This window comes from Coffea arabica, chromosome 6c, assembly GCF_036785885.1.
Source record: "Coffea arabica cultivar ET-39 chromosome 6c, Coffea Arabica ET-39 HiFi, whole genome shotgun sequence".
NCBI lineage: Eukaryota > Viridiplantae > Streptophyta > Magnoliopsida > Gentianales > Rubiaceae > Coffea > Coffea arabica.
Window position 1 is genome coordinate 14,077,457 of NC_092320.1, and position 25,364 is coordinate 14,102,820.

Here is a 25,364-nt window from a genome sequence, read left to right on the forward strand (position 1 = left end):
ATAAGAAAAAATAATTAATTCGTGTCGCCTATTTTGTCGCACAGGGTTTTAGCATAAGAATTCCATTTTGTAATCTTTTTTCAAAGAAAAAAAAAAAAGACAAAAATCTAACAAGTGCAGGAACCCCAAAAAAAAAAAAAATTTGCTCGATTGGTTGGCTTTTTTCGCACTGTACCGTACCAGTTATTTTAGTACGGTTACTGTGAAAACTGCAGCAGTTTATCGCTCCTTCAAAACAAAAGTAAAAAAACAGAACAAACCAAAATCCAGAAAAAAAAAAGAGGTAAAAGAAGTCATCGTCGGTCTTGACCAACATTTTCACTGACAGTGACAGATACTTCACCATTTTCTTCAGCATTTTCCAGTTTGGTTCCTACGAAAGAGCACTAGGACAAAAAGCACTAGATATTTACCAATAAATTCCATCTATACGGAATTTTTCTTTTTCACTTCATCACCCTCCTTGCAATTTCCGAGTCTCCCTGCCCACTTGATCTTTTACTTCAAGTTATCTGAAGATTTGGTAACTGTAAGTCTCTTCGTCTGATCTAGTTTTGTTTCCTAAATCTAAATATGATATGCGGTTTGTCTTTTTCCTCGTAGATTTTTGTGTATCCATTGTTTTGGTTATGTGGGATTGTGATGATATAGATGGATTAAAAAAATAAATTCTGGTCAATAAAAGAAAGCCGGCTTTTGCTTGTGAATATGGAGTTTAGTTTTGCTGGTGCTTCCCCTTCTGTGGAAGTCTTGATAGTCAGTGATCAATTCAAAATATAATTTTCATGCTGGGGTTCATAAAGTTCATGTCTTTTTGAGTGGACTTGTAATTACTGGCAAAATTTTCTTTTAATTTAGAGGGTTTATCTGATAATTAGCTACTGATGAAATTCTTGGGTAGAGGCAAAAGAACAGTAGAAAAAGTTGAAATAAGGGACATTTAAAGACCCCAGCTCAAGTTTGGTTTTAGAATCTCTTCCTATATTCTTTGTACATTTTGATGATTTTTCATCTTGTCAGTTGGGTTGATCTAGGCATTGTTGAATATGGGAAGAGTTCAATCGGGTTGTGAAAGTTTGGCAGGATTGCATAAAATGTAAATGGTGCAGAACTAAGTTAGCAATATTTTTGTCACCTCCAACTACTGTTTGGAGACGTTTGGTATGCTGCTTCCTTATCTCGGGGAGCGGCTGCTTTAAAGCATAATTCATTAAAATGAAACTGCACTTTTCTAGTGGTGAATCTGTTAACCTTTTTTCTTCATTTTTCTGGATGGGAACCTCTTTTTGTTTATTGAATTTTGTGAATCATGGTGACCGTATTCTGTGTTAAGGTGCTCTGAAAATCTGGCGAGTGTAAGATACTGAAACTTATGCAGGAAAATAGCTCTGGGAAGGAGAATTATTATACCATGATTGTTGGTTGGGATGATGTTGTAAATTGACTTGCACTACATTAGAGTCAATCTCGTCCTCTAGTAAGGAAGGGGAAATGGATTTCCAGCACATTTTGCTGCAAAAGCCGTTCTCTCTCTCTATGCTAATGGGAAATAGTAGCCCTATTGATCCCAACAGCATGCTTGTCATGGAACTTAGGTACACCTGGTTTGTTTAAATACATGATTATTTACCCAAAAAAAATGCTTGCATCATAAGAACGTTTTTCGATCGTCGTTTTATCTTCCCAACTACCTTTTATCTCACACATATCACATCAAAGCAAGTGCTTCAATGTTATTCCAAAAAAAATTTTCCATATAATCTCCTACCCGAACACACTCCTTGTTATTATTATCGGCCCTGGTAGCTTATCATTTCTATGTTAGATAAATATGGTTCCTAGTCTTGCCTTATACATATGGTTTAATGTGTTCATGCCTTTTTGGAGTGAATGATGAAAGTATTAGTGTTCATTCTGATTTGTCTTCAGTGGAATAGGCCCTCACAGTGTATGTTGTCTTCCTTGCAGTGCACATTAATGCATTTGGTACTCTAAGATGTTTGACCACGCTGCAAAGTCACAGTACATTGGTGGACAGCGAGAGAAGTTTGTGAGGTAGCTGTTGGTTTGTAGTTTTGTGCACATATGATTAAGATTATTATGGCCTGACCAACAGATCCTGATTACTTGCGGTGTTACTACTGTTTGGGCTATGTGGTTGGAATCTGCTTCATTCATTGTCATTTAGCAGTAAAAAGATTTTAGAAGTATGGGTTATTAAGCTGAACGTTTGCTTAGCTTGATGGCTAGACTTTGAAATAACTCTATTATGAACCTATATGTTTACCTTAGCATATTCTCTTCTCCATCTGCTTCAACTCGAAGAAATTCTTTTGACTTGTAACAGATATGTCCTAATTAAATTTTTTTGATTTGCCTAGTTTGCCTTGGAGAGGTCCTTCTTTGATTTTCAGAATCTGGTCTTTATTTGCAATGTGATGGGTACCATTAAGGAAATTCTTCTTCCCATCTTTCTTTTATAGCTTGTAGCATTGGAGATTGAGTTATTCAATGATTGTTCTCTTTCTTTACTCTGATCTAAAACTGAATTTTTTTTTTGGGTGTTTAGATTGGATGACTTGGACTCAACACTGTCATCGCCATCTGCTTCAGTGGCTACAAATAAATGTGGCTTTGGCATTGAAGGCAAAGGGCGAGTTGGTTCTTCAACTACGACTACATCCAAATCGTTTAAGAGAGGAATGAAAAAAGGATCTGAAGGGCTTAAATCAATTGGTAGATCCTTTGGATTTGGTGTTTCGCGGGCTGTGTTTCCAGAAGATCTAGAAGTTTCAGAGAAGAAAATATTTGATCCTCAAGACAAGTTCCTTCTTCAGTGGAATAGATTTTTTGTCATATCATGTATTCTAGCGGTGTCTGTGGATCCAATTTTTTTCTACCTTCCAGTTTTTGATAATAAAGCAAACTGCCTGGGCATCCATCGATCATTAGCTATCATAGCTACTACGTTGCGTACGGTCATTGATGCTTTCTATCTAATTCATATGGTTCTTCAGTTTCGAACAGCATTTATCGCACCATCATCTCGAGTTTTTGGGCGAGGAGAACTTGTAATAGATCCAGCTCAAATTGCCAAGCGATATGTGCGGTCCTACTTTATAATTGATTTTCTTTCAGTGCTTCCGCTACCTCAGGTTTGGAGAAATTTTTAGTTTGGACAACGTTGTTTTGAGTGCTAGCTTCATCCTCTTTTTTGATTTTTGGGAATGAGAATCTTATAATCTTCAAATGTTGTGCAGTAACTTGTAGAAGTTTATCAAATTCACACAATATAAAATTTTCTTGTTGCTTTTCTCCGTTCAAATTTTTTCTCTCATAAGATTCTCCTTCGTTTAGTTGTTAGATTTCTTTGTGAAAGCAAAGAAAGAGCTTATTCCTGTTTGTGAACAATTCTCTTTTCAGGATTCAAGAATTGACTGCTTTTATAGTTAAGGATATGTGTATCCGTTGTGTTATACAATTGCTAATTATTTTTAGCACCATCTCACATTTCTCTACCTTTCCAGTTTTTGCTTTAAAAATATCAGTTCTTCATTGCTCCCTCGCTCTCTCTCTTCTCGCTCTCTCTCTTTGTGGGTTAGCACACTGAATATCAGCACCTGAGTGACACTACTTTCATTCTTTCAGGTGGTAAATCTGCTCGAAACACTAAAAAAGTAATTCTATTTAAAAATTATTCTTGAGTTCTGCTAAGTGCATACATGTTTTGGTAATAAGCATTCATATGTATGCAAACTTGGTTTTCACTATCTTCTTGTTCTTTGTGGTTGGTATCTTTCTTTGGTTGATGCTACACATTTTCCTTATTTTATTCTATTTCTATTTATGTTGGACTGCATGTATACTCTTTCAGGCTGCTTTCTTTGGGGTATTGCTTCCAGATTGTGGTTATGTGAATGTTTTAAGAACTAAACTTTTAACCCGAATAATAGTTTTAGATTGGTCTAAACAATTTTTGTGCACCAAAGTGTGCTTTTTTAATATGGAATATGAATCTCTTTCTGCTATGTCATTAGACTTCTTGTTGTGAGCTGATTGAAATTGAGTAGTAGTAAATGTCAGAAAATGGAAAACTTTTTCACTTCCTCTTTAACATTACTGTTTTGCATCTTTGCAGATTGTTGTGTGGAGATTTCTCCAGAAATCCGAAGGTTCAGATGTCTACACTACAAAACAAGCATTGCTTGTTATTATTATTCTTCAGTATATTCCGAGGTTTATCCGGGTTTTACCCCTCACTTCAGAGCTGAAACGTACAACTGGTGTCTTTGCTCAAACTGCCTGGGCTGGTGCTGTATATTATTTGTTGTTATACATGCTAGCCAGTCACGTATGTCTTTGCAGTGTGATATATTTTCAGTCTCATAATTTTTCACATTTCAAATACTGAAATTGTAATAATTAGCCATATTGGCCCTTAGAAAAATAACAGTATCCTTTTTTTTCCACTGGATTGGCTTTGCAGATAGTTGGGGCACTCTGGTACTTGTTATCTGTAGAACGCAATGACTACTGCTGGCAGAAAGCATGCAAAACAAGACTTGGACAATGCAATACTAATTTCTTGTACTGCGGCAATCAGAATATGAAAGATTTTAATTCTTGGAGCGGTATCAGCGAATCAGTGCTAAATGCATCTTGTGGAGTGGGTGTTGAAAATCCACCATTTGATTTTGGAATTTTTGAGCAGGCGTTGTCATCGGGCATTATCTATTCAAAGAAATTCATATCTAAATACTGTTACTGCCTTTGGTGGGGGCTACAGAATTTGAGGTGAATGAGCAATCATGCTTCAATTGAATCAATATTATATGAGTTTCTCTCTCTTTTTTTTTCCATGCATGCTCTTCATTAACAGTACATGAAGATTTGTGCCTGGTCTTTCCTTCACTGTACTTGCTGATTATAGACCTTTTTTTTTTCAGCTAAAAGCTGTTTTGAGATGTTCCTTCTTCTTTCCACTTATACTTTTAGGCTACTTATGAACCCAAGACATGCATTAGATATTAAATTACTCACTTTTCCATAATAAATTCTACAATAGCAAAACCAAATGGGAGCAGGCCCTAAAATATTTCAGTTGTTTTCTGCTAAAATTACTATTTCTCTGTGTTGGAGAATGCTAAAATTTGAAGTTTCTGCATCTGGGTTCTGAAACAAGGCTGTTTATGAATTCAATTAGAGAGTAATATAAGACTCTCCTGTAGATTTTAAACCTTTTTATTGTCTAAGTAATTGGCTCCTTAAATCTGACTTTTTGGAGTAGCTGATGTAATCCTTAATCTGGTAATACAGTTTTAAAAACAATCTGCTTCATTATCTGTGGTGATATTGCCCTATAATGCCTATTCTTCCTGTCAAAGCTTTGGTTGGCTGGAGTCAAATAGGGTAATAGAATTTTTATTTTTGCATTCTTGGGCATTTTCGATTTCCCTTATTTTACTTGCTCTGATTTCCCTTCTTGTTAGTGTCTTTGGGTCTTGGAGCACAATGTGGGGATGCTTTCTAGTCTGAGGTTAAATTGCTAGAGGTTTGTTCTATACTGGGTCCTAGGTCTAGTTACGTGTAGCTCAAACACTCCGAAGTTGTCTATTTGAAGCATACTTCTTTCAGAAGATCCACATTTAGATGGATTTGGTGGAGAATGACTAAAGGAGTGGAATATGCTTGTCTTTTCTGTATCAGTAAGAAACCGCTTAAGAGATATATGTTAGTTGAGTTCCTTGACTGCCAACCTTTTAGTTTTTCATGATCACTGGTGAATAAGCTTAAGAAGTTTAAAAATAAGAGAGAGGGAGAGAGGTAGAGGTAGAGAGAGAGATGCTTTAACTTGTTGATCTCAAAATTTGTGCATAGATCATTAAGAATGTCTTAGACTCTTCTACTATCCTGCTTTTTGTTATTTTTGTGTATCTATCTTGTTTTTATCACAATTAATGAGCAGTTTGAAACATTTTTCTGAGCCAATTTCACACCATGCAGCACACTTGGCCAGGGGCTTCAAACAAGTACATATCCTGGAGAGTCTCTGTTCTCTATTGCACTTGCAATATTTGGCCTTATTCTCTTTGCACTCTTAATTGGAAACATGCAGGTAAACTACAAACATTGACCAGAGGATGTACATATACGTTTGCTGCCTTCTTTACTTGATGTTTGCTACATGTTATTGTACTTCATTTTTGTGATTAATATGGGTTTGGGTTCATATTTTTTAGCTTTTTGGATGTGGAGAATAAGTTGACTTGGATCTTGCAGTATTTAAATGCAGCATCAAGTTTTATACACAAATTCTCCTATGAACTTTGGTCTGATATTTCTTGTGCTTGTTGCAAGCATCCCCTGCATTATTAAAAAAAAAGGTGCTTCCTCTGCTTGATCATGTTTTAGGAAAACACATATTGATGTGGATAGTGTTGCCACTACCAAATCCCTAGATAGTGTCAACTTCTTAGGTAAAGTTCCAAATTACTATGTTCCAAAATTTGATATCCTATTATTCCTGTATTTAATAACAAATTATTTCTTTAAAAGCCTTTAGTGGTATAAAAACCATTGTACCAGAACGGCAGAAGTATTTGTAAAAGGGTTTTTTGGAGCCTTTTTATGGTCAAGAGAAACTTAGCATATAAATCTCTAGGAATAGGGAAGTACTAATCTAATATGTGGTGTATTAGTGCTTCTTTGTTGATACTGATTTTTGTGATAATATAGTTAGGAAATAAGTTTCAACACTTTGATTATGGAACTAAAATTTCCATAAATTACTCCGATCTCACTATAAGTATTTATGGTAACAGATGACTTGCATGCTATTGCTACTGTTCATCATTTCAGCATTTAGTGTTATTGTTTTTCCCAGCCATATTTTGCACTTGTAGATCTTTAATCCTTCTGTGTATCAGTGACAGAGGCATATGGTTCGTCCCTGATTTAAGGGAGTGTTTTGTTAGTAAAATTGATCTAAATTTTCAGTGAGTACATCCTTTCTTGTATGAACCTATTTAATGAATTTCAAACAGTAGCGTATGAGTTGTACCAGGATTTTAGGAGTCCTTACCAATTATCTTTGAATAATTTGGTACAAGATGAATATGTCATGTTTGTTACCATCCACATGGAAGCTTACTCATATTTGTCGAAACTGAGGTTAGAAAAGGTCTCCACTAACTATTTTTATAGGTCACTTCTTCGAAGTTGTTAAGCTGAAAGTACTTCACATTGTTTAGTGCATTATCATTTTTTTGCCCACTCCCTTTTTTCGCAACTGAAGCCAGATTGTTATCTACCTACTTGATGGCGTGTTTTGGGTAAATTCATTCGTCAATATGCCTTTGCTTGGGTATATAATGCTGAGTAACATCTTGCTGACAATTTTATATGAGATCTATTTGGTTTTGACATGTTGTATGGGGGCATAGCGAGTTTAGATCTGAAGTTTTGACATCCAGGTGCTTTCTTTGTATTTTGTTGTGTTTGGTGTGGGTTTAAAATGCTAAATGCTTGGTTAATATTCTCATTAAGATTTTGTTGTCAATCCTGGCAAAGAATGGGGATGTTAAGATCAGAAGATAACTCTTGTAACATCTGAAGAGCATTGAGTAGAAAAGATGAGTTGTTAGGATGTCTTGTATCAGATTGAACTAGCTTTGTGATGAACTGAAGCTAAAAAAGTTAATACTTTTTAAAGTTAAATTGATGGTAGGATGTTGTCGTGATGCTATCTTTGGTAGGTTTGTCTTCCTCAGTTGCTTGTACAGATCTTACTACAAGAAGGTTTAACATAGGCAAAGAAGAACGAAGAGAAACTTTCATTGAGTTTTTATCAAGACAGACTTGACATCACATCAATTAACTCTTATGTCACTTTTCAACATGAAACATGAAATGATCATACAGGAGAGCAGAAGACTCGGGAGAATTTGAGAAGTAAAGCAGAGCTAATTATTTAAAGACGTTTTGGTACTCTTTTCGCCACTACCTTTTGTTGACTTGTAAATGCAGTACTTAAGTAACTTGACCTAGAGATGACCTGTGAAAAATTTCACTAACCACTATGGTCCTGAGATCTCTAACACCTAATGATGTCATGAATATCAGTATACAGCCAACAAGGTACTTATCTGAAAGCCATGAAGGACATGATATTTTTAAACAAAAACTACTTTTATGAGAGGTGATGTTAGACTTCCTAAGTGGTTGAGACTTCTCAAATAATGAAATTGCAACTGCATCATATCCTGATGGTTAACTTAATTTTTAGAGTTGATTACATTTACCTCCCATGTGGTTTGACCAAACTACCAAGCCAACCCTGTGGTTTCGCTAAATTACAGTCACCCCCATATGAGGTTCAAAGCCAACTAATGCAAGTAGGGAAATGACAGAACTGCCCTTTGCAAAAATTACATTTGCCTCCCTCAAAGTTTGTCCAAATTACAAAAAAGGACACCTATAGTTTGACCTGAGTGCAATTTGACTTTTGAATAGCTAACTATATAAGAAAATCTCTTATTGTGATCCAAGAAAAAATCAAACCCAAATTAAAGTAAAACAATATTACATTACTGAAAATGAAAATAAAAAGTTGAGAAAACTTATGCCTACAACTTATTTCAGCCACTACAAAACTCTCCAACACTTTTCTCGCACAACAATTATCCAATTTATTTAAACATACAATTTGGTGTATAATAATAAATTTTAACTACAGTATATGGTTTTTTATCCATAAAATGAATTTTATTTTTATCCTTAATTCTATATAAGTGTTTTATTTTGGACTTTTACTGCTGATTTTTAAATTTATGTCTTTGTATAGAAACCCTAAAATTAAATGCATATAGGTACATTTACAATAAATATTTTATTTTTCTTTTTTTGAAAAGCAGAGTTTAATTATTTGCATATTGACATGGATAAGGTTTTCAATATAAAACATGTAATAGCGGTGGCTAAAGAAATTATATCAGTGATCAAATTAGTATTCACTGTGTTGCCATGTGACTAGAATTTTGGTCACGCTAACTGTAACTTGGAGCAAAAGATGATTAAAAAAATTAAATATTTGTAATTATTGGGAATATTAAGGTTTTCATCAAAACTTTTGTTGCAATTGATGTTGACAAGTGAAAACGTATATTGAGTAAATGATTGACTATGTAAAGCATTGGACTAATTTGGACGAAGTATGGTTTATTTTTTTCATTTGGACAAACCTCAAGGAAGGTAAATGTAATTTGGACAAACCTGAGGGGAGGTAATTGCAATCAACACAATTTGCAGAAGGGTATGTTGGGGCTTTTAGACATATATTTTGCTGATGCAAGCAGTATTTTTAATGTTAGTTAACATGAGGGGGGCATTTGATAAATGTTTTGGCATTCAAGGGGTTTGACTGTAACTTGGTTAAATCATGGGGTTAGTTTGGTAATTTGGTCAAATCACATGGGTGGTAAATGTAATCAACTCTTAATTTTTATGGTGAATTTGGTCAGTTTTGTGGGATGCAAACACTTTAGAAATTAGGTCTTTGTAGCAACGGATGAGTTTTAAGAGTTAGCTGTTTACATGGTAATTATTTTGTTTTGGGTTTACAACATTCACCTATTTATATTGCTTGATAATGATACTGCAAATATACTGTCAGAATTTGTGAGAGATTAGTAGACTCACAATTTTTGTAGAAGGCGAGTATTCCCCACTTCATGGCACCATGTATGACTATATGTAGCATGGATTTCCAGCTTAGCACCATAAACAATACGGCAGATGGGTCTATTTGTCACAATACTCTTGAATAGGTGTCTTTCTTGGAATCTCTCTATGCTATACACCTAACAACACCTCCATTTTCTCATGCTGCCAAGCCCAGAGCAATGGTCTTCCATGCTGAATGGTTCTCATTACTGGCTCTGGCAATGAGGATGACCTATTCTTGGTAATTAATAACATACATTGCTGTAACACTGGGATTGATTTGATGCATCATTATGATAAACATCCACTCCTTGAATGAGAGAGATTCTAAGGAGCTTCATAGTTTTAGAATAAAAAAAGATTCAAGAACTTGCAGTTAGAAGACAACAGCTGCTCAGAATTTTGAAAGCGGCAAGAGATTCAACAAAAGAGCCTTTGAAATTCTTTCAGAATAAAAAAGATCCAAGAACTTGCAGTTTTCTCAGTGAAGAGACACCAATTACATAATTGACTTAAGGGTTGCACCGTAGGGTAATTGACTTAAGGGTTGCACCGTAGGGTTTCAGATATTAATATCAGTAACTTGTCTCTTACCTCAGTTTATCTCTTCACATTTTTTTTAATGAATTTTTTTCCTTAATTTCGTTGTTTTCTTGTTAATACTAGTTTCTAGGTCATTTTATTAAGATTACTCACAATTTACCTTCTAGGCTTAACCTGCCCCTCTTCCCTCAGCCCCCCTCCAAAAGGGCCTAAAGTTTGATGAAAAAGTGTCACATCTTTAAAGAATATAAGATATGTGTTGGGCAAATATTAGGCATACTGATGGATGAACTCTATATGCTTCTATCTTGTAATCAGAGAGATAACTGATTGAGAAGCAAGTGCAAACTACAGATTGGCTATCTGTCAGTCCTAATAATATTGCTTCATGCTATCACAGACCTATCTCCAGTCTCTTACCATCCGACTTGAAGAGATGAGAGTTAAAAGGCGTGACTCAGAGCAATGGATGCATCATCGCTTACTTCCACAAGATCTGCGCGAAAGAGTTAGACGATACGATCAATACAAATGGTTAGAAACACGTGGGGTGGATGAAGAGAGTTTGGTACAGAGTCTGCCAAAAGATCTCAGAAGAGACATAAAGCGCCATCTTTGTCTGGCTTTGGTGAAGAGGGTAAGTTGCTATGTTTGCTCGAATGTTTTGATTGCTAGGCTACCAATTAATTTGTTTTCCCTGTGGCAGGTTTTCCAAGCTTTGTTACTCACAGATCCTTAGCATGTTTCAGAAATCTTTTCCCTTGTTTCTGTAGAGTAAGATTTACTTCAAAGATTACATGAGGTTTCTTTTATTCAGACAACACTGTAGTAGATACTAGTAAGAGAAATAAATTGGCTACTCATTTGGGAAGGAAGAATCAGATGAGATTTTTTTATATGTGTTTATGCAACCTTTTTACCCCAGAGGGAAAGAGAAATAATCTTTTATAAATGATTTTTGTAAAGTCCTATTCCATGCATGTCAAAGTCAGTGTATTTAAGTAGACACACACACACACACACACACATACAGCGACGCAGCCAGACATGTATTAGCCACATGTTTGATGCTTTTGCCATCTTGCTAGGTACATTTTGCATGATATCACCTGAGAAAATTGTAGTGATTTAGTGCTTTTCTTAGTTATCTTCAGATTTAATGTCATTAAAACATTTCTTCAAAGTAGCATATTGGTGGGGGAGTTGGTGAGGAGGTTGTAAAAGATTATTTTGTCATCATAGCGAACACATCTTCCTAGCTGCTGCTTTCAGCCTTAATTTAATCTTCTGGATCTTATAAAATTTTTGGTTTTGCTTTCTCCAAAATGGATGCTGAGGTTGCTGTTTGCTCAAACGTTTTGTTAACTGTTCCCCAGGTTCCTCTGTTTGAGAATATGGATGAGAGATTGCTTGATGCTATTTGTGAGAGGCTGAAGCCCTGCTTGTACACTGAGAATACTTATATTGTTCGAGAGGGAGATCCAGTCGATGAAATGCTGTTTATCATACGTGGTCGCCTTGAGAGCGTGACAACTGATGGGGGAAGAAGTGGATTTTTCAACCGTAGTTTGTTAAAAGAAGGGGACTTTTGTGGAGAGGAACTTCTGACATGGGCACTGGACCCAAAATCTGGTTCCAACCTGCCATCTTCCACCCGGACAGTGAAGGCCTTGATGGAAGTGGAGGCTTTTGCTCTAACGGCTGATGAGTTGAAATTTGTAGCTGGTCAATTTAGGAGGCTTCACTCTAGACAAGTTCAACACACATTTCGATTTTACTCACAGCAATGGAGGACTTGGGCTGCCTGTTTTATTCAAGCAGCTTGGCGCCGCTACTGCAAAAGGAAGCTTATGGAACTTAGAAGAAAGGAAGAAGAAGAAGAAGCAGCAGCGGCAGCAGCAGCTGGGGGCAGCAATAACGCTGGCGGAGGTTCATATAGCCTCGGAGCAACCTTTTTGGCATCTAGATTCGCAGCTAATGCACTTCGTGGTGTCCATCGGAACAGGAACCTGAGGAGTGCAAGGGAGTTGATGAAATTACAGAAGCCACCAGAACCTGATTTCACTGCTGATGCAGATTAAGTTGTTAGTCTGACTGACTCAATTGGTTATTACCTCAGGTCCTAAGTACTGACCTTGCAAGCTCGTAAGGGCTAAACATTGTATAATATGCAAATATCACAGGAGTGTTACCGTTATTGGAACTCCCAACTTATTTTGTATTTAGATATGCTTGAAGTGACCCTATTTTCATCTTACCTGTCTTCTTCTAGAGCTTTGAGAAAGGATAAGTAATGTGCATATTTGGCTTCTTTCTTTTCTTTTCTGACATTTTTATAGCTTTATTAGTTAAAATGGTGTGAGCAAGACATGCCTTCCTTGTATTAAAGTAAAAAAAGTTAAAAAAAAGTGTGCTTTACCCTTGGTTCCCGGCTAAAAGCAGCAGTTTTTTTCATTGGTATCTCTACATTAAGCAGTAAGCACCCCTTGATTTTGAGCCAATTGAAAGGTTCTACTTGACAATCAAGTCCATAGGTTACCTGGGAATCTGCAAAATCCAGTGGACCATTGTAAAACGCTGGCTGCGTTTGGATAGAAAATTACTTGGTTATTAAAAACATTACGAGTACAATTGACATCCTGCCAATGTTATGAAGTTTTTTAAGTGGGTCTTCTGTCCAGAGGTTTTTAAGTGTATAGGCCGTGCACCCACCCCACCCCACATGTAATGTAGCCTCAAATAATCCTTGGGGTCACAACCATGGTTCGAAGACTCGGCCGAGACTGAGTCGTCACCGTCTCGGCCTAGTTCGAGACGAGATCGCGACGAAACGATACCGAGATACGAAACTCACCGAGATGTCATCATGAAGGGTTGAAACAGCCGAATCTCACCGAGTCACTCCGAATCATCCCGAGTCAACTCGAATTTTTATTATTTTTACTAAATTTTTAATTATTTTTGTTTATCATATTTTTTACAATTTTAAAAATATTAAATATTTCAAAAATTCGCGTCTCACCGAGATCGCGATCGATATATCGAGACCGATGTGGAACGGTCCAGGCCGCAACCACATCCGCGACCGCGACTTTGAACCATGGTCACAACTGCAGCAGCTAATCCTTGGGGCCACACACAGCTGATCCATCTGCTAAAATAAATGCAATCTGTGCCTTAACGTACTGGTCAAAACTTACAAATAAATGCGCAATCTTTAAACTCAGTAGATGGTTCCAAAAGGTAAATCTTCAATCAGGGAATTAAACTCTTGGGATGGGACCTTGAAGTTCAGTAGATGGTTCCAAGAGGCAATCTTCAATCGGGTGATTTAATTCTGTATGTTACTCTTGGGACCTTGACGTTTGGAAAGAGCGCAGAATCAATAAATTTTTTCTCAAATTGCTTTCTCTATTCCCTCCCATGTTCAAGCTTAATTCAGATGGTTCTGTTACGTACGTATATTCGTGTTAAATATGAGTTATCCAAGAAATCATAGGTTGCACTGAGAGAGACAGAATTGTGTCCTATTTCATTTGTCTTGTAGAAACCAATACAACTGTTGTTCCCTCTGATCCAGCAAAATCAATCAAAACTCCCTGGATATGCACCAAAACTTTACACACACACACATAGATATATATAGGTATCCGATGACTACTTTGGAATGGTTACCTTAAGTAAGACCATGTGCACAGGAGGCAAACAGGCGTGCATATGAATGAAACAATGGGCGAATCATGCCTTCACTATTTCTGCTGCGTTTTGCAGGAAGAACATGAAACATGAAGAGTCTCCAGTCTTCACCCACAAATACGTCGAGAGGGAGAGGCGGATGCTTGCTACGCTATTTTCATTTTTCTTCTTCATTTGAATCGATATATATATGTATATATATAACTGTTTCCTGCACCCAAATCAAATCTCCATGAACCATTTTAAAGTCCACGAGTTATAGAAACTACTAGACATCTGGACAATCAGCTGCTTCATCAAGAACACCGACGATCAGCTGTTTCATCTAGAACACCGCAGGTAGATAGTAGATGAAGAGCACCAACAATCAGCGGTTTCATCTAGAACGGCGTAGGTAGATGGTAGATGATATTGTGGCTCGTTCCAGTCTCATGCGCAAGAACTTGTGTAAGCATGAGGCATTTTTCAGATTTCAAATACGATTTGTTGATGGATACTCCAAATCTGCTACTTATTAGCATTCTGAAAGGAAAAGAATTCCAAATAAAGTTAAACCAAAAAATTCAGGAATTCTATATTCAATCAGGAAACGTATACAATAATTAGTTGCAATTAGAAATCAACAAAGTAATCCCTGTTTAGAAATAAGCTGGAGAAAGGAAACCATATCACTAAAAAGTTAAAGAAACGGGGATGGCAACTGAACATGTAAAAAGACCCAGGCTAGATTAAGTCTATACTCTATGTCTCCAAATTCGCGTGCCTTTTTTTTTTTTAGCATTATTAAGGATATTTGAGTAATATCAAATAGAAATTTATTGCATCAAATTTTCTTTTGAAATTATGTTGATTTTAACTACTAAAAAGAAGAGGAAATTAACTAAGAAAACCAAAAATAAAGACAAAAGAATGAAAGAAATAGGTTAGATTTGAAATAAACATACACTAATGTTAATATCTAAAACAAAGAGGAAACTAAACAAAAAAAAAAAAAAAGGGACTGCCAACTTAATAGAAGAAATATTTTGGAGAACAGAAACAACTTTAGATTGTTAGAGGCAAGCAACAAGACTTTCTTAAGTTGAATATTATCCAGACGGGAATAAGAATTAACGACGTCAAATATGTCCAATTCAGTCTGCACTCTAAGATTCAGGTTTCTTGTAGCTGTGTAAAAACATGATTAGACAGACACTTGATTGTAATATCTATATTATACTCAATTGTGATTGAGTTATTTGAGTGCCCTATGATCATGATTTCTTTTCGGTCAAAAAAATGGTTGGAAGGGTTTGATTGCAGTCACCGCCATGTATCAGGGTATGTGTTGAGATCATAAGTTGTTTACAAGAATTCCTGTAGATCTGACATCTGCAACAAGATTCAAGCAAATAACTTTTTTGTGAATAAATGATTCATCCTTATCAACTGAACCAACTGACTATGATTTGCTACCCCTTCCATCCCACTATTAGAATCATTTTTTGGGAATCTAACTTTTTATAAAGATATAGTAATCATTATGTTTAAATAATGTGGCAGAATTGACATACTTGTTCTTCGAATTCAAAATATTTCCCTGTTAAATATGTATTAGACTTTTAAAAGTTGCTTTTTCAAATGATAAGATTGAAAAGTATGTGTTAAATTTGAAATAGTGACTTTTATTTTGAAACATAAATAAAGTGAAAACATGACATTAACAATGCGAGTATATTGTAAAGTAAAGTGATTGTGTATCCCACACAGTTAGGTCCAAATCTTTAATGCACTTTAGATTATATGATAGGGGCGAGGAAGTTTTGCAACATGAACCATAGGAGGAAAAGAAACTAATATAATCCTGTACATTGTATATTCGTATCTTAATTTTTTAAAACTTCATTATTGAATTAATCAGAGGACAGGCAGGAGTATAGTTTCTAATTTGTATTCCAAGTCCACAGTTAAAATGTTATCAAACATGAGCAACGTACTTCGATTAGACTATTGGTCATTAAATATAATTAAGTTATTAAATGGACTATTAAATTCTTTTGTTAAATAATAAGAGACTAGACAGGCATATCAATCGGCACAGTGATGAAGAGTTTTTCGCCTTTTAACTTCTTCAATAAATTATTGAATGAGAGGATTGATATTAATACAACACTTTTAATCAATTGAATTTTCCTTTCAAACTAGTATGCAAAAGTGTGGATTGACCAGCTACCCCACACGGTAACACTATGCTTTAAGAGTATACGTACAACAAATAAGTCAATTTATCGAAATAGGCAGTATCTCGCCGGAAATTTCTCTAGAAACTTTTCTTGCAGCAATAGAAAAGAAAACTAAAATCAGACGAGCAAAAAGGATGGTCAAACCCAAAATGACCGGCATTGAGGTCACAGCAACATTCTATAATTAATGATTTGAAACTCAAACCAAAAAGTAATCGTGGTAGCATTTGCTAGCTTACAGTTCAAAACCAACCTGATGATTCAGTCTTTTAATGAAGTATAAACCATTTTCCTAGACATTCCTGATCTTTCTTTCTTAGTCGATCTTCACAGATGAGTAGATGAGCCTTGTGAACCAGAAACAGGCATAGAAGCCAATCGTACCAGTCAGTACGAAGAAGGCATACGAGGCAATCAGCATGTACCCAAAGTACAATATACCGGACACTGGCTTCGTGATTTCCAGCTTTGTGAAGAAGTAGAATGCTGCATATAGGAATAGATAGAGAGCTGATGACCCTGAAGTCAGGTACGATCTCCACCACCATAGATAATCCTCACTACACAGCTGGAAATAGCAGAGCACGATTGTGATCTCAGCACAGGTGACAATTAGAATGACGAATACGAGGAAGAGAAAGCCAAAAATGTAGTAAAATTGATGCAACCAGATTGAGGTGAGGATGAAAAAAAGCTCAATGAATACGGCACCAAATGGAAGTATGCCTCCAATCAAGACGGAGAAGACCGGGTTCATGTACCAAGCCTGCTCCGGAATTTGCCTTGGGATCTTGTTTGTCTTCACTGGATCCTCAATAGCTGGTTTCTTAAACCCTACATAACCACCCACAAAGACGAGTGGGACTGAGATGCCAAACCACAATACTACTAAAGCAAACATGGTTCCAAACGGCACCGCCCCAGAGGACTTCTCGCCCCAAATTAAAGCATTCAACACAAAGAAAATAACGAAGACAATTCCAGGGAACATGAATGAGGTACGAAGAGCAATTCTCTTCCACTCTGTCCCTTTGAACATCTTGTAAAGACGGGTAGATGCATATCCAGCAAAGATGCCCATGAAGACCCAGAGAAGAAGCATAGCTGTCATCAAGCCTCCCCGGTTTGAAGGGGAGAGGAACCCAAGTAAGGCAAAAATCATGGTAACTAATGTCATTCCAAAGAACTGAACACCAGTCCCCACATAAACGCAAAGCATATCCGAGTTCGTGGGAGGTCTGAAAACATCCCCATGAACCAGCTTCCACCCAGTCTCTTCCTGAGCTTCTTCCTGGGTCTCCAATTGGTTGTACTTTGAAATGTCACGGTACAGTGTCCGCAGCATAATCATGGCAACCATGCCAGATAGGAAAAGAACAATCATCAAAGAATTAACTATAGAGAACCAATGAATTTGATCATCAGCCATCAGAAGATAAGTATCCCACCTAGATGCCCACTTAACATCACTCTCCTGCAAATTCATCAAATAAAGAAACATAATTAACAGCTAAATTCAAGATTGAACAACTAAAATTTCACATAGTAACTTATCCACCTGAAACTCGACATCATATGTGAAAATGATTTCCTTCTTATCATCAACCTCTTGAGGAGGGTCTGCACTAGTTACAGTACGTTTTGCATGGGGATCACAAGTTGATAATCGAACATTATCGTTCCATCCACCATCATAGTCATGTTTCACACTGATCAACAAAGAATAACCAACATTATGACAGGCAATGCATTAACTTCCTATCAAAATTTGATCCAGATTATAATACAATACCTAAAGGGTCTAACTTCAAATCCTACAATCCTTGCAGCATCACTTTGTGCATCCTTGTGATACTTTACTGTGAATGATAAATGGTTGTTGATAAATTGCTTTTCCTCTTTGCTCTGTCACGAATTAGAGAAGATGAAGCAAAAGGTTAAAATCTCCATTCAGTCCACAACTTCATATGTTGCAAGCAAACAACTTAAACGATGAAAGCAAACTGGAACTGTCTTACTCCAGCATATAATCCTTTAAGACCAACATAAAAACCATGTTGATAGACTATAGGGTCTTGTTCGGTCCTCTTTATGGGCTGAACAAGAGGTAGATTATCTAATATCCTGTACAATGCAGCAGAATGTAAGAAATGAATCACATTTTGTGAGGATAACAAATTTCATAGAGAACCAGAAAGAAAGAGAAATTAAGGGGAAGAAAGACAGTATTGAAAAACTTGTCTCACATGTTCACCCGATACTCATCATCAATCTTCTCCTTGAATTCTTTTGCAGTTTTTGCATTAAGTACAATACGACATACAATATTGCACATTTGTGGCTCCCGCATACGGAACTACAAAAACATTTACAGATCAGTTTTAGGATACAGGAAGTACATGATAATACAAAATTGAGAAATGCCAAAGGTGGATTATGAGCACAAAAACTAACCACATAAGGGGAGTTTTCAATACGATCACCACGAAGTACTTCTCCAAGATTCTCTGCACTGTCCACAATGGTTTTTGGAGCACAATATGGAATGGAATAGAAGGAATAAGGAAGTTGTGTCTTTGTGGATGTCAACTTGTTCACTTTGACTTTCAACTCATCTCCCTGAAACCAGAAGAGAAAAAAATTAGCAAATCGATTATCAAAGAAAAGAAGGAACATGGAAAAAAATAGTTATGGCATTGGCATTTTGGACATCAGTATTTAGGTCTTATTTAGTTCTACTGAAATGGTTTTTATGGTGGATTATCCCTGGTTTCCATACTATTCTATGTTCTACAAAATAGGAAACCAAGGAAGGGAGGAATCCAAACTCTCATTTATAAGATAAATGTTCTCCATGGATCTTGCTGAAAGACAAATGCAAATTGTTCATATTGAAGACCAATGCAAAAGCCTACAAATATAACTCCTCCGTTCACATTATATTCACAGTTGTAAAACAAGATCCAGAGTTCACAATTTGAACACATTCCCATGTCCAAGTAAACAGACAGTGAATACTAACATCATTGAGTGCATGCAGATTCTCCTAAAAACATGCAAACCAACAAATAGAGTACACAAGCAACATAGTCCAAGTCACTGAAGGGTAGAAGCATGAAGACGATAGATATCTTTTATCTTTCCTATAAAAGCATATGCTACCAACAAGAAGACACTGAAAACAAAAGAATGTGCAAGTTGATTCCCTTAAAACTACAATGCACAAGCCCTAAGCATTTGATTACTGCACCACATACTAATTAATAAACATTTCTATTCTTAGTATAATTCAAGTGGACCAGCATCGGGAAAGATCCAGATATAAACCGACAATCCCAACAAGCCTTAATGCCAAATCGTGATTCCAAGCTCAACAAACTGTTGTTCCCTCATGTGAGTTCTCATAATGTTCGAGGTACAACAAAGCAACTTGTTACATCAATGGCAGCTCAACTTCACTTCACTATGAAAATTAGCTGCATAATTATCTCATCATATTTCAAACAAAAAACACCAGTCATGTTTCAAATAAGAAGAAAATGTCTAGTCATATCATTCAGTATTAAAGTAAGCTGAATAGAGTGAATTGATCACTCAAACAGCTATTATTAGTAGATATTTCTTGATATTCCAGTTTCAACATCATAAAAAAACCAAGTAATTTAAGAGAATGCACAGACGCTCCTCGTTGATGGGCGAAAAATTAAAAATGAACTTAAAACATCGCCAAGGAACGAATACCAAATCCTAATTTCTGGTCGTTTTAAACAATACTACCATTCGCATTCAGTATATCTTCTTCATCTCTGCCAATTGGTATTAAACTTATCAGCACAAAACTTCGAAACTTCTAGAACAACAATGATTCCAGGGAAAAAAAAATCGTACAAATTACTATTCTTGAAATAGGAAAACTTTATTTCCATAAAAATGCATCATTTCCTCCATTGACATAACTAACTGCACCACATTTCCTAAACAGTGGCACACTTCAAAAGCTCAACTTAAACCTGGATTTACAGAACATCAACACACGTAACCAGAATCAAGTAAAATTTGACAATTATTAACCCAGATCTGACCAAAACAAGCTATAAAACAGTTAAAATGACACAAAACTCATAAAATCAAACAAGATCCAATACTACAACAAACAACTTCTCACTTTTTATTTCCAAAAAAAATTAAATCAATATAGTCCAATTAAAACATCAAGAAGATCTAATTACCTTGACGAAATCTTGCGGAGCAACACCGGGGAGGTAAAAACAATGAGCGGTGGCGAAGAACAGACCGATGAGAACGACCGAAACCGAGATCCATCGGTGAATTAGCTGAGGCCTTGCGACCTCCATCTCTCTCTATCTCTCTCTCTCTCTCTCTTCTCCTCTTTCTCTTGTTTCTCTGTCTAATTCAGTCTCTTCCACTAAGATCTAGATCCACACACTCCTCTATATAAATATGCGTATGTATAATTTCCTCTTTTTTAATTTATTCCGCGAATCTAATGAAATTACTGCGTGAGTGTGTGAGAGAGAGAGGAAAATGGTGGGGGGAATTTAAACTTAATTTTGGGTATTAATAATATAGTGGGAGGAAACGGGAAGAACAAGGAACAGCCTGCAGCACTGAAGAAAAAACGACTGGGGAGGAAGATGGAAATGTGGGGAGTTGAATTCAAGGCTAATTAAACTATCATTAGTGGAAAGTAATTTTTTTAAAAAAATTGCTGTGGGCATTGAGGACCGTTGGATTGAGGGAGAAGTCGTGGGATGAATGGTTGAGATTGGACCTAAATGGGGTTGACGAAGACTGAATGGTAATTAATGAAGTAAGATTTTTCTTTCTCGGTTTTGGTAACAGTTTAAGATTTTCTTCTTTTTTTTCGCATGTTTGAATAAATGGAAAGTTGTTGAAGTAAAAGGAAAATAAAAGTTTATATCTAGTCATAAAAAAATTTTGAAACAAAATAGGAAATTAGCGAAAAATTAGTGACAATTCTTAAGATTCTTCCGTCTAATTAACCATTTTCTTTCGAGATCCTGCAAAATTTATGATTACAAAATACAAAAATAAAATGTGTAGGAAGGAACAAGAAAATTTTCAAATTTCTTAAATAAAACAATAACTAACATTCTTCACTTTCCAACATAAACAAATATTACATTGGAAATTCTTTCTTTACATTAGTGGAATTATCACGTATTCAATTACTATTGTACTCTGTTCATCCCATAAAAATAAATTTGCTTCTAGTTTCCCACATTGACAAGTGTGAGTTAATATAGTTAATCCAATCATGTTTTTCCATTAGTTTTAGTGTTATATTCATCACTCGTACTAAAATGATTGACATGAGACTAAGGCATAACATCTAGTCAAATTCATACTCATAACACCTGGTGAAGTTCAAAATTCAAGTTTTGTTTGGACAGCAACCGTAAATACATTTCTTAATCATCATTTTACTTTACATATATCAAATCATTACATTATTTTTTCCACAAAAAATTTAGAAAAATGCAATTTAAACAAAGCATTAGATCTAAATTCCTTAATGTATAAAAGATGATAAATATAAAAAAAATAATTCCATAAAACTTCGACTTCCATTGAACTACAGATTTTTGAATTTTTTGTAGAAAAATATATTATAATGATGTGATATGAGATAAAAAGTGATTAAAAAATATGTTAAGGGCCTATTTGGAACTTGAGTTTTTTAGGAGTTTGTCTAAAATTTTACTATAGTGCACTGTAGAAGTTTTTGAAAAAATTTTGTAGAATTTTTGTAAGGTGAAAAACTTTTTTGTAGAAGTTTTTGTAAGATAAAAAATTTTATAAAAGTTTTTGTAAGGTGAATTTTTTTTTTTCCTTTTCTTTTTTTTTTCTTTCTCTTTTTTTTTTCTTTTTTTCTTTTGTCCCTTTTTCTTTTCTTTCCTCTCTTTCTTCTTCTTCTTCTTCCTCCCTCCTCCCCCCACCCCTCTCCTCCTTTTCCCCTTCTCCTCTCCTCTACATTTCCCCCCGCCACCCTTTTCCCCTGCCAGCCCCTCTGCCCCTTCCCCCTCCCCTCTGCACGCCACCCCCTTTGCCTCGCCAGCCCTTTCCCCGTTGCCCCACTAGCCCCTCTGCCTTGCCCTGCCCTGCCCCTTCCCCTTCCCCTGTGCCCCACCACCCCCTCCCCTCGCCACCTCCTCTGCCCCTTCCCCCTCCCCTCTACATGCCACCCCTTCTGCCTCGCCACCCCCTTCCCGTTTCCTCCTCCCCTGTTTCCCTTCCTGTTTCCCGTTTCCTGCCACCCCCTTCCTTGTTCCCCTGTTCCCCCCGTCAGCCATAGCATTGGCGTGACTGGAGGGAGAAAAAAAAACCAGAGCAGGAGGAAAGTAACTGCTGTTGCTGCATAGGTCGGGGGAGTTTGGCTAGGGAGGGGAGAGGGAGAGGGAGGGAAGGAGAGAGGGGGGGAAAGGAAGGAAAAAAAAATTGGGAATACTGACGTCAGAATAGGTGGCCGGCACCGGAAACGGCGGTAGAGATGTTGGCCGGCGATGAAGGTATGGTGGATGGGGTGAGGGAGAAAGAAGAAGAAAGATAGAAGTTTTTTGTGTATTAGATATTTTGAAGTGTGTAGGTTAAAAAATTTGATAAGTTTTTTTGGGTTCCTGTAACTAAAGTTGTTAAAAAACTTGTAGTTAAAAAACTTAACCAAAAAACTCACTTCCAAATAGGCCCAATCTGTGAAAACTCTCAATCTGCACGGGACTTATTTCTAAAGTGTTGCTTAATGCCGTGGTCAAAGTGTTTTAGATTTCGAAGCTTTGCGCCGTCGGTGAAAGTTCTATTTGCACATTTACCCTTTGATTAGTCCAATTTTTGCACTAACATGCTGAAAAAACTCACCCAAACTTGAAGTTAGTGGCATAGGAAATTTGAGACCTCTCTCGCTCAACTCACCCAAACTTTGTTCATTTGTTGACCTTTATATCTTTCGTTTTTTTTTTCTGGTATAAAACTTAATTACACCCCTTATTATCATCAAGTCATTAAATAGACTAATCATGAGGTTTTAGTAACAAAAGCATACTAAGGCACTTGATCAAAACCTTAAAACAAACACGTGGAGTTACTAGTTTCATTATTACACAGGCTTTCTCTGCTTAGCAATCTGCAACAATGTAGTTGACTTTGGTCATCTATGTTCTTACTTTTATGGTATGATGACAAGAACAAGGAAAAAAAAAACAGCAAAAATAAAAATAAATAAGTGAATGCAATCTTGCTAGTTAATACAAGGCATACACAGTTGGAAGAAGCTTTTTTGGTTTTTATTTTTTTAAGTAAAAAGTTTTGAATTCAGGATCTCATGCTTACAATCCCTCTTATTTTATCATCCAATTCAACCATTCCTCTCTAAACGTTATTTTACTTGTATCGAACAAGATATAATTAAGATGATTCCGTTGAAGTTTTAGCATGGTTTTATGATGGATAATGGATTTGTGCAATAGAATTCATTAGATTGTTAAATTTACTGTAAGCCTGATTTCAATTCGGCCTAGTTTTAGGGTGCGTTTGATAAAATTAAAATTTGAAATCGAAATCCATTAAGTTATTGAATTATTTAATGTTATATCTAATATATTTGAGTGTATATCACATTCCGTAATAAGTGAATAACGTATCACTTATTTTTAAAAGTAAGTTTTACTTAAAAAATTCAGTGCAACATACTTTATTCAAATATTCAATTTTTGATTATCAAACGCGTCTGAACATGTTAATATTTAACTTTATTAAATTTAAGTATTAAATTAAATTATCAAACAAGCCTTTATCTTCATCGAAAAGAAAGTTTACAATCTAAAATGGTCCTTGCTGTTGTGGTCAACTCTTGAGGTCGTTGGGCAATTGAAATGTTACGAGCCAATCGCGCATCATTAGCACTAAGGAAACCCCTAGTTTGATGCCGTGCGCCTGTGACTCAATTTTTGTCCTATGTAGTTTGTGGTGAATTGATAATAAACCAAAATCTATTTTTTTTTTCTTTAAACAAGTGCCAAATACTTTTTTTCCCAGGATTTGCATAAGGTAGACTAGACGTAGGCACAATCCTTAGTAGGACCGCGGCCGGTTGTGAATTTAAAAGAGTAATAAATCACAGATTTTCCATATATGCGAGGTATGAAATGAATGATAGGGGGTCAAAGCTACAGTTCTTGCTTAATTATTATCATCCAACAAATTAAACAAATCAATTACTATATTAAAAACTACAAAACTTCGAGCTTGCTTGGCGTATAATTTTGATCTAACCTTGATTTGGACAACCCAACTGTTGCGTAGTTTCTCTTTTTTATTTTTCCTTTTTTCTTCCCTCATCAGGACACCTTGTCCTTAGGCGTTCACTAAAGCTTCCCCCCCCCCCCCCCCACAAATGCTATAAAGTTATTTCATTTCTCTGTCTAATTATTTCTATCATTTTCCTTGCTGTATATGATTGAAGAAAGCCAAAGTCCATCGAATGATCAAAGGGAATTTTTTTTTTTTAAACGAGTAGTGGTCAATTTTTTTTTTTTTTTTGAAACAGGGACGAATGAAATTTAAGAAACGGAAAAGGGGCAGGAGAACAACGGTTAATTTGATTCGCGTTTCAACCAACGCAAAACATATTCAAGAAGTGAAATTGCACTTTTGATGTGGATGGTATATTAAAACAAATAATGGAACGTTAGAAGGTTCTCCTCGTCTTGTTTACACATCCCTATCATTTGGGAAATTGGTAATACTCAGCATTATAGAATAGCTCATTAATTAATTAGTCTTTATAATCCGTGCAAGCTAAAGTGCCAGCCTTGTAAAGCCGTATATTCCATAATTTTTTTTCCCTACGCTGCGCATTATTTAAGTCATAAGGAGTGGAATTATTCACCAAACGGGGGTTCCGTTCCACGGTGAAAATCCAGCCCTTAATTTGAAGAACTGAGATTTTATATGCACTTTATCTCTACAATTAGCCAAATTAATTCAACACAGATCCCTTGGGCATGCAGTCACCCGATAGTCTACAGCCCAGCACCGCAGACTTTACCTCTCAAAAGGACTTTGCCTGTTTTGCCTAGTTCTTCACAAATTTCCACCGTTTGCATATCGTCAGTTTGTCAACAAGACTAGTTGAGCAGAGGTGAT

At 36.1% G+C, this 25,364-nt stretch overlaps 2 protein-coding genes across 4 annotated transcripts; one reads left to right on the forward strand and one right to left on the reverse strand.

Moving 5' to 3' along the window:
* Positions 1-314: 314 nt before the first annotated feature.
* On the forward strand, positions 315-12,574 carry LOC113692588 (probable cyclic nucleotide-gated ion channel 5). Of its 3 annotated transcripts, XM_027211010.2 has the most exons (9): positions 315-529; positions 1,379-1,595; positions 1,969-2,055; positions 2,570-3,155; positions 4,139-4,351; positions 4,487-4,794; positions 6,004-6,115; positions 10,664-10,900; positions 11,640-12,574. In XM_027211010.2, the coding sequence occupies exons 3-9, from the start codon at positions 1,997-1,999 to the stop codon at positions 12,342-12,344; spliced, it is 2,220 nt and encodes a 739-aa protein (XP_027066811.1). In that variant the 5' UTR covers positions 315-529; positions 1,379-1,595; positions 1,969-1,996; the 3' UTR covers positions 12,345-12,574. The 3 variants fall into 3 exon arrangements, with proteins under 3 accessions (XP_027066811.1, XP_027066810.1, XP_071909120.1); XM_027211009.2 differs by lacking the exon at positions 1,379-1,595; XM_072053019.1 differs by lacking the exons at positions 1,379-1,595; positions 1,969-2,055.
* Positions 12,575-16,316: 3,742 nt separating this feature from the next.
* LOC113692531 (transmembrane 9 superfamily member 9-like) lies at positions 16,317-20,787 on the reverse strand. Its single transcript, XM_072053020.1, has 7 exons — positions 20,411-20,787; positions 18,636-18,800; positions 18,428-18,537; positions 18,200-18,305; positions 17,974-18,086; positions 17,740-17,890; positions 16,317-17,655 (listed from the first exon to the last, which is right to left on the reverse strand). Exons 1-7 carry the CDS (start codon positions 20,534-20,536, stop codon positions 16,498-16,500), a joined length of 1,929 nt encoding a protein of 642 aa, XP_071909121.1. The 5' UTR covers positions 20,537-20,787; the 3' UTR covers positions 16,317-16,497.
* Positions 20,788-25,364: the final 4,577 nt, after the last annotated feature.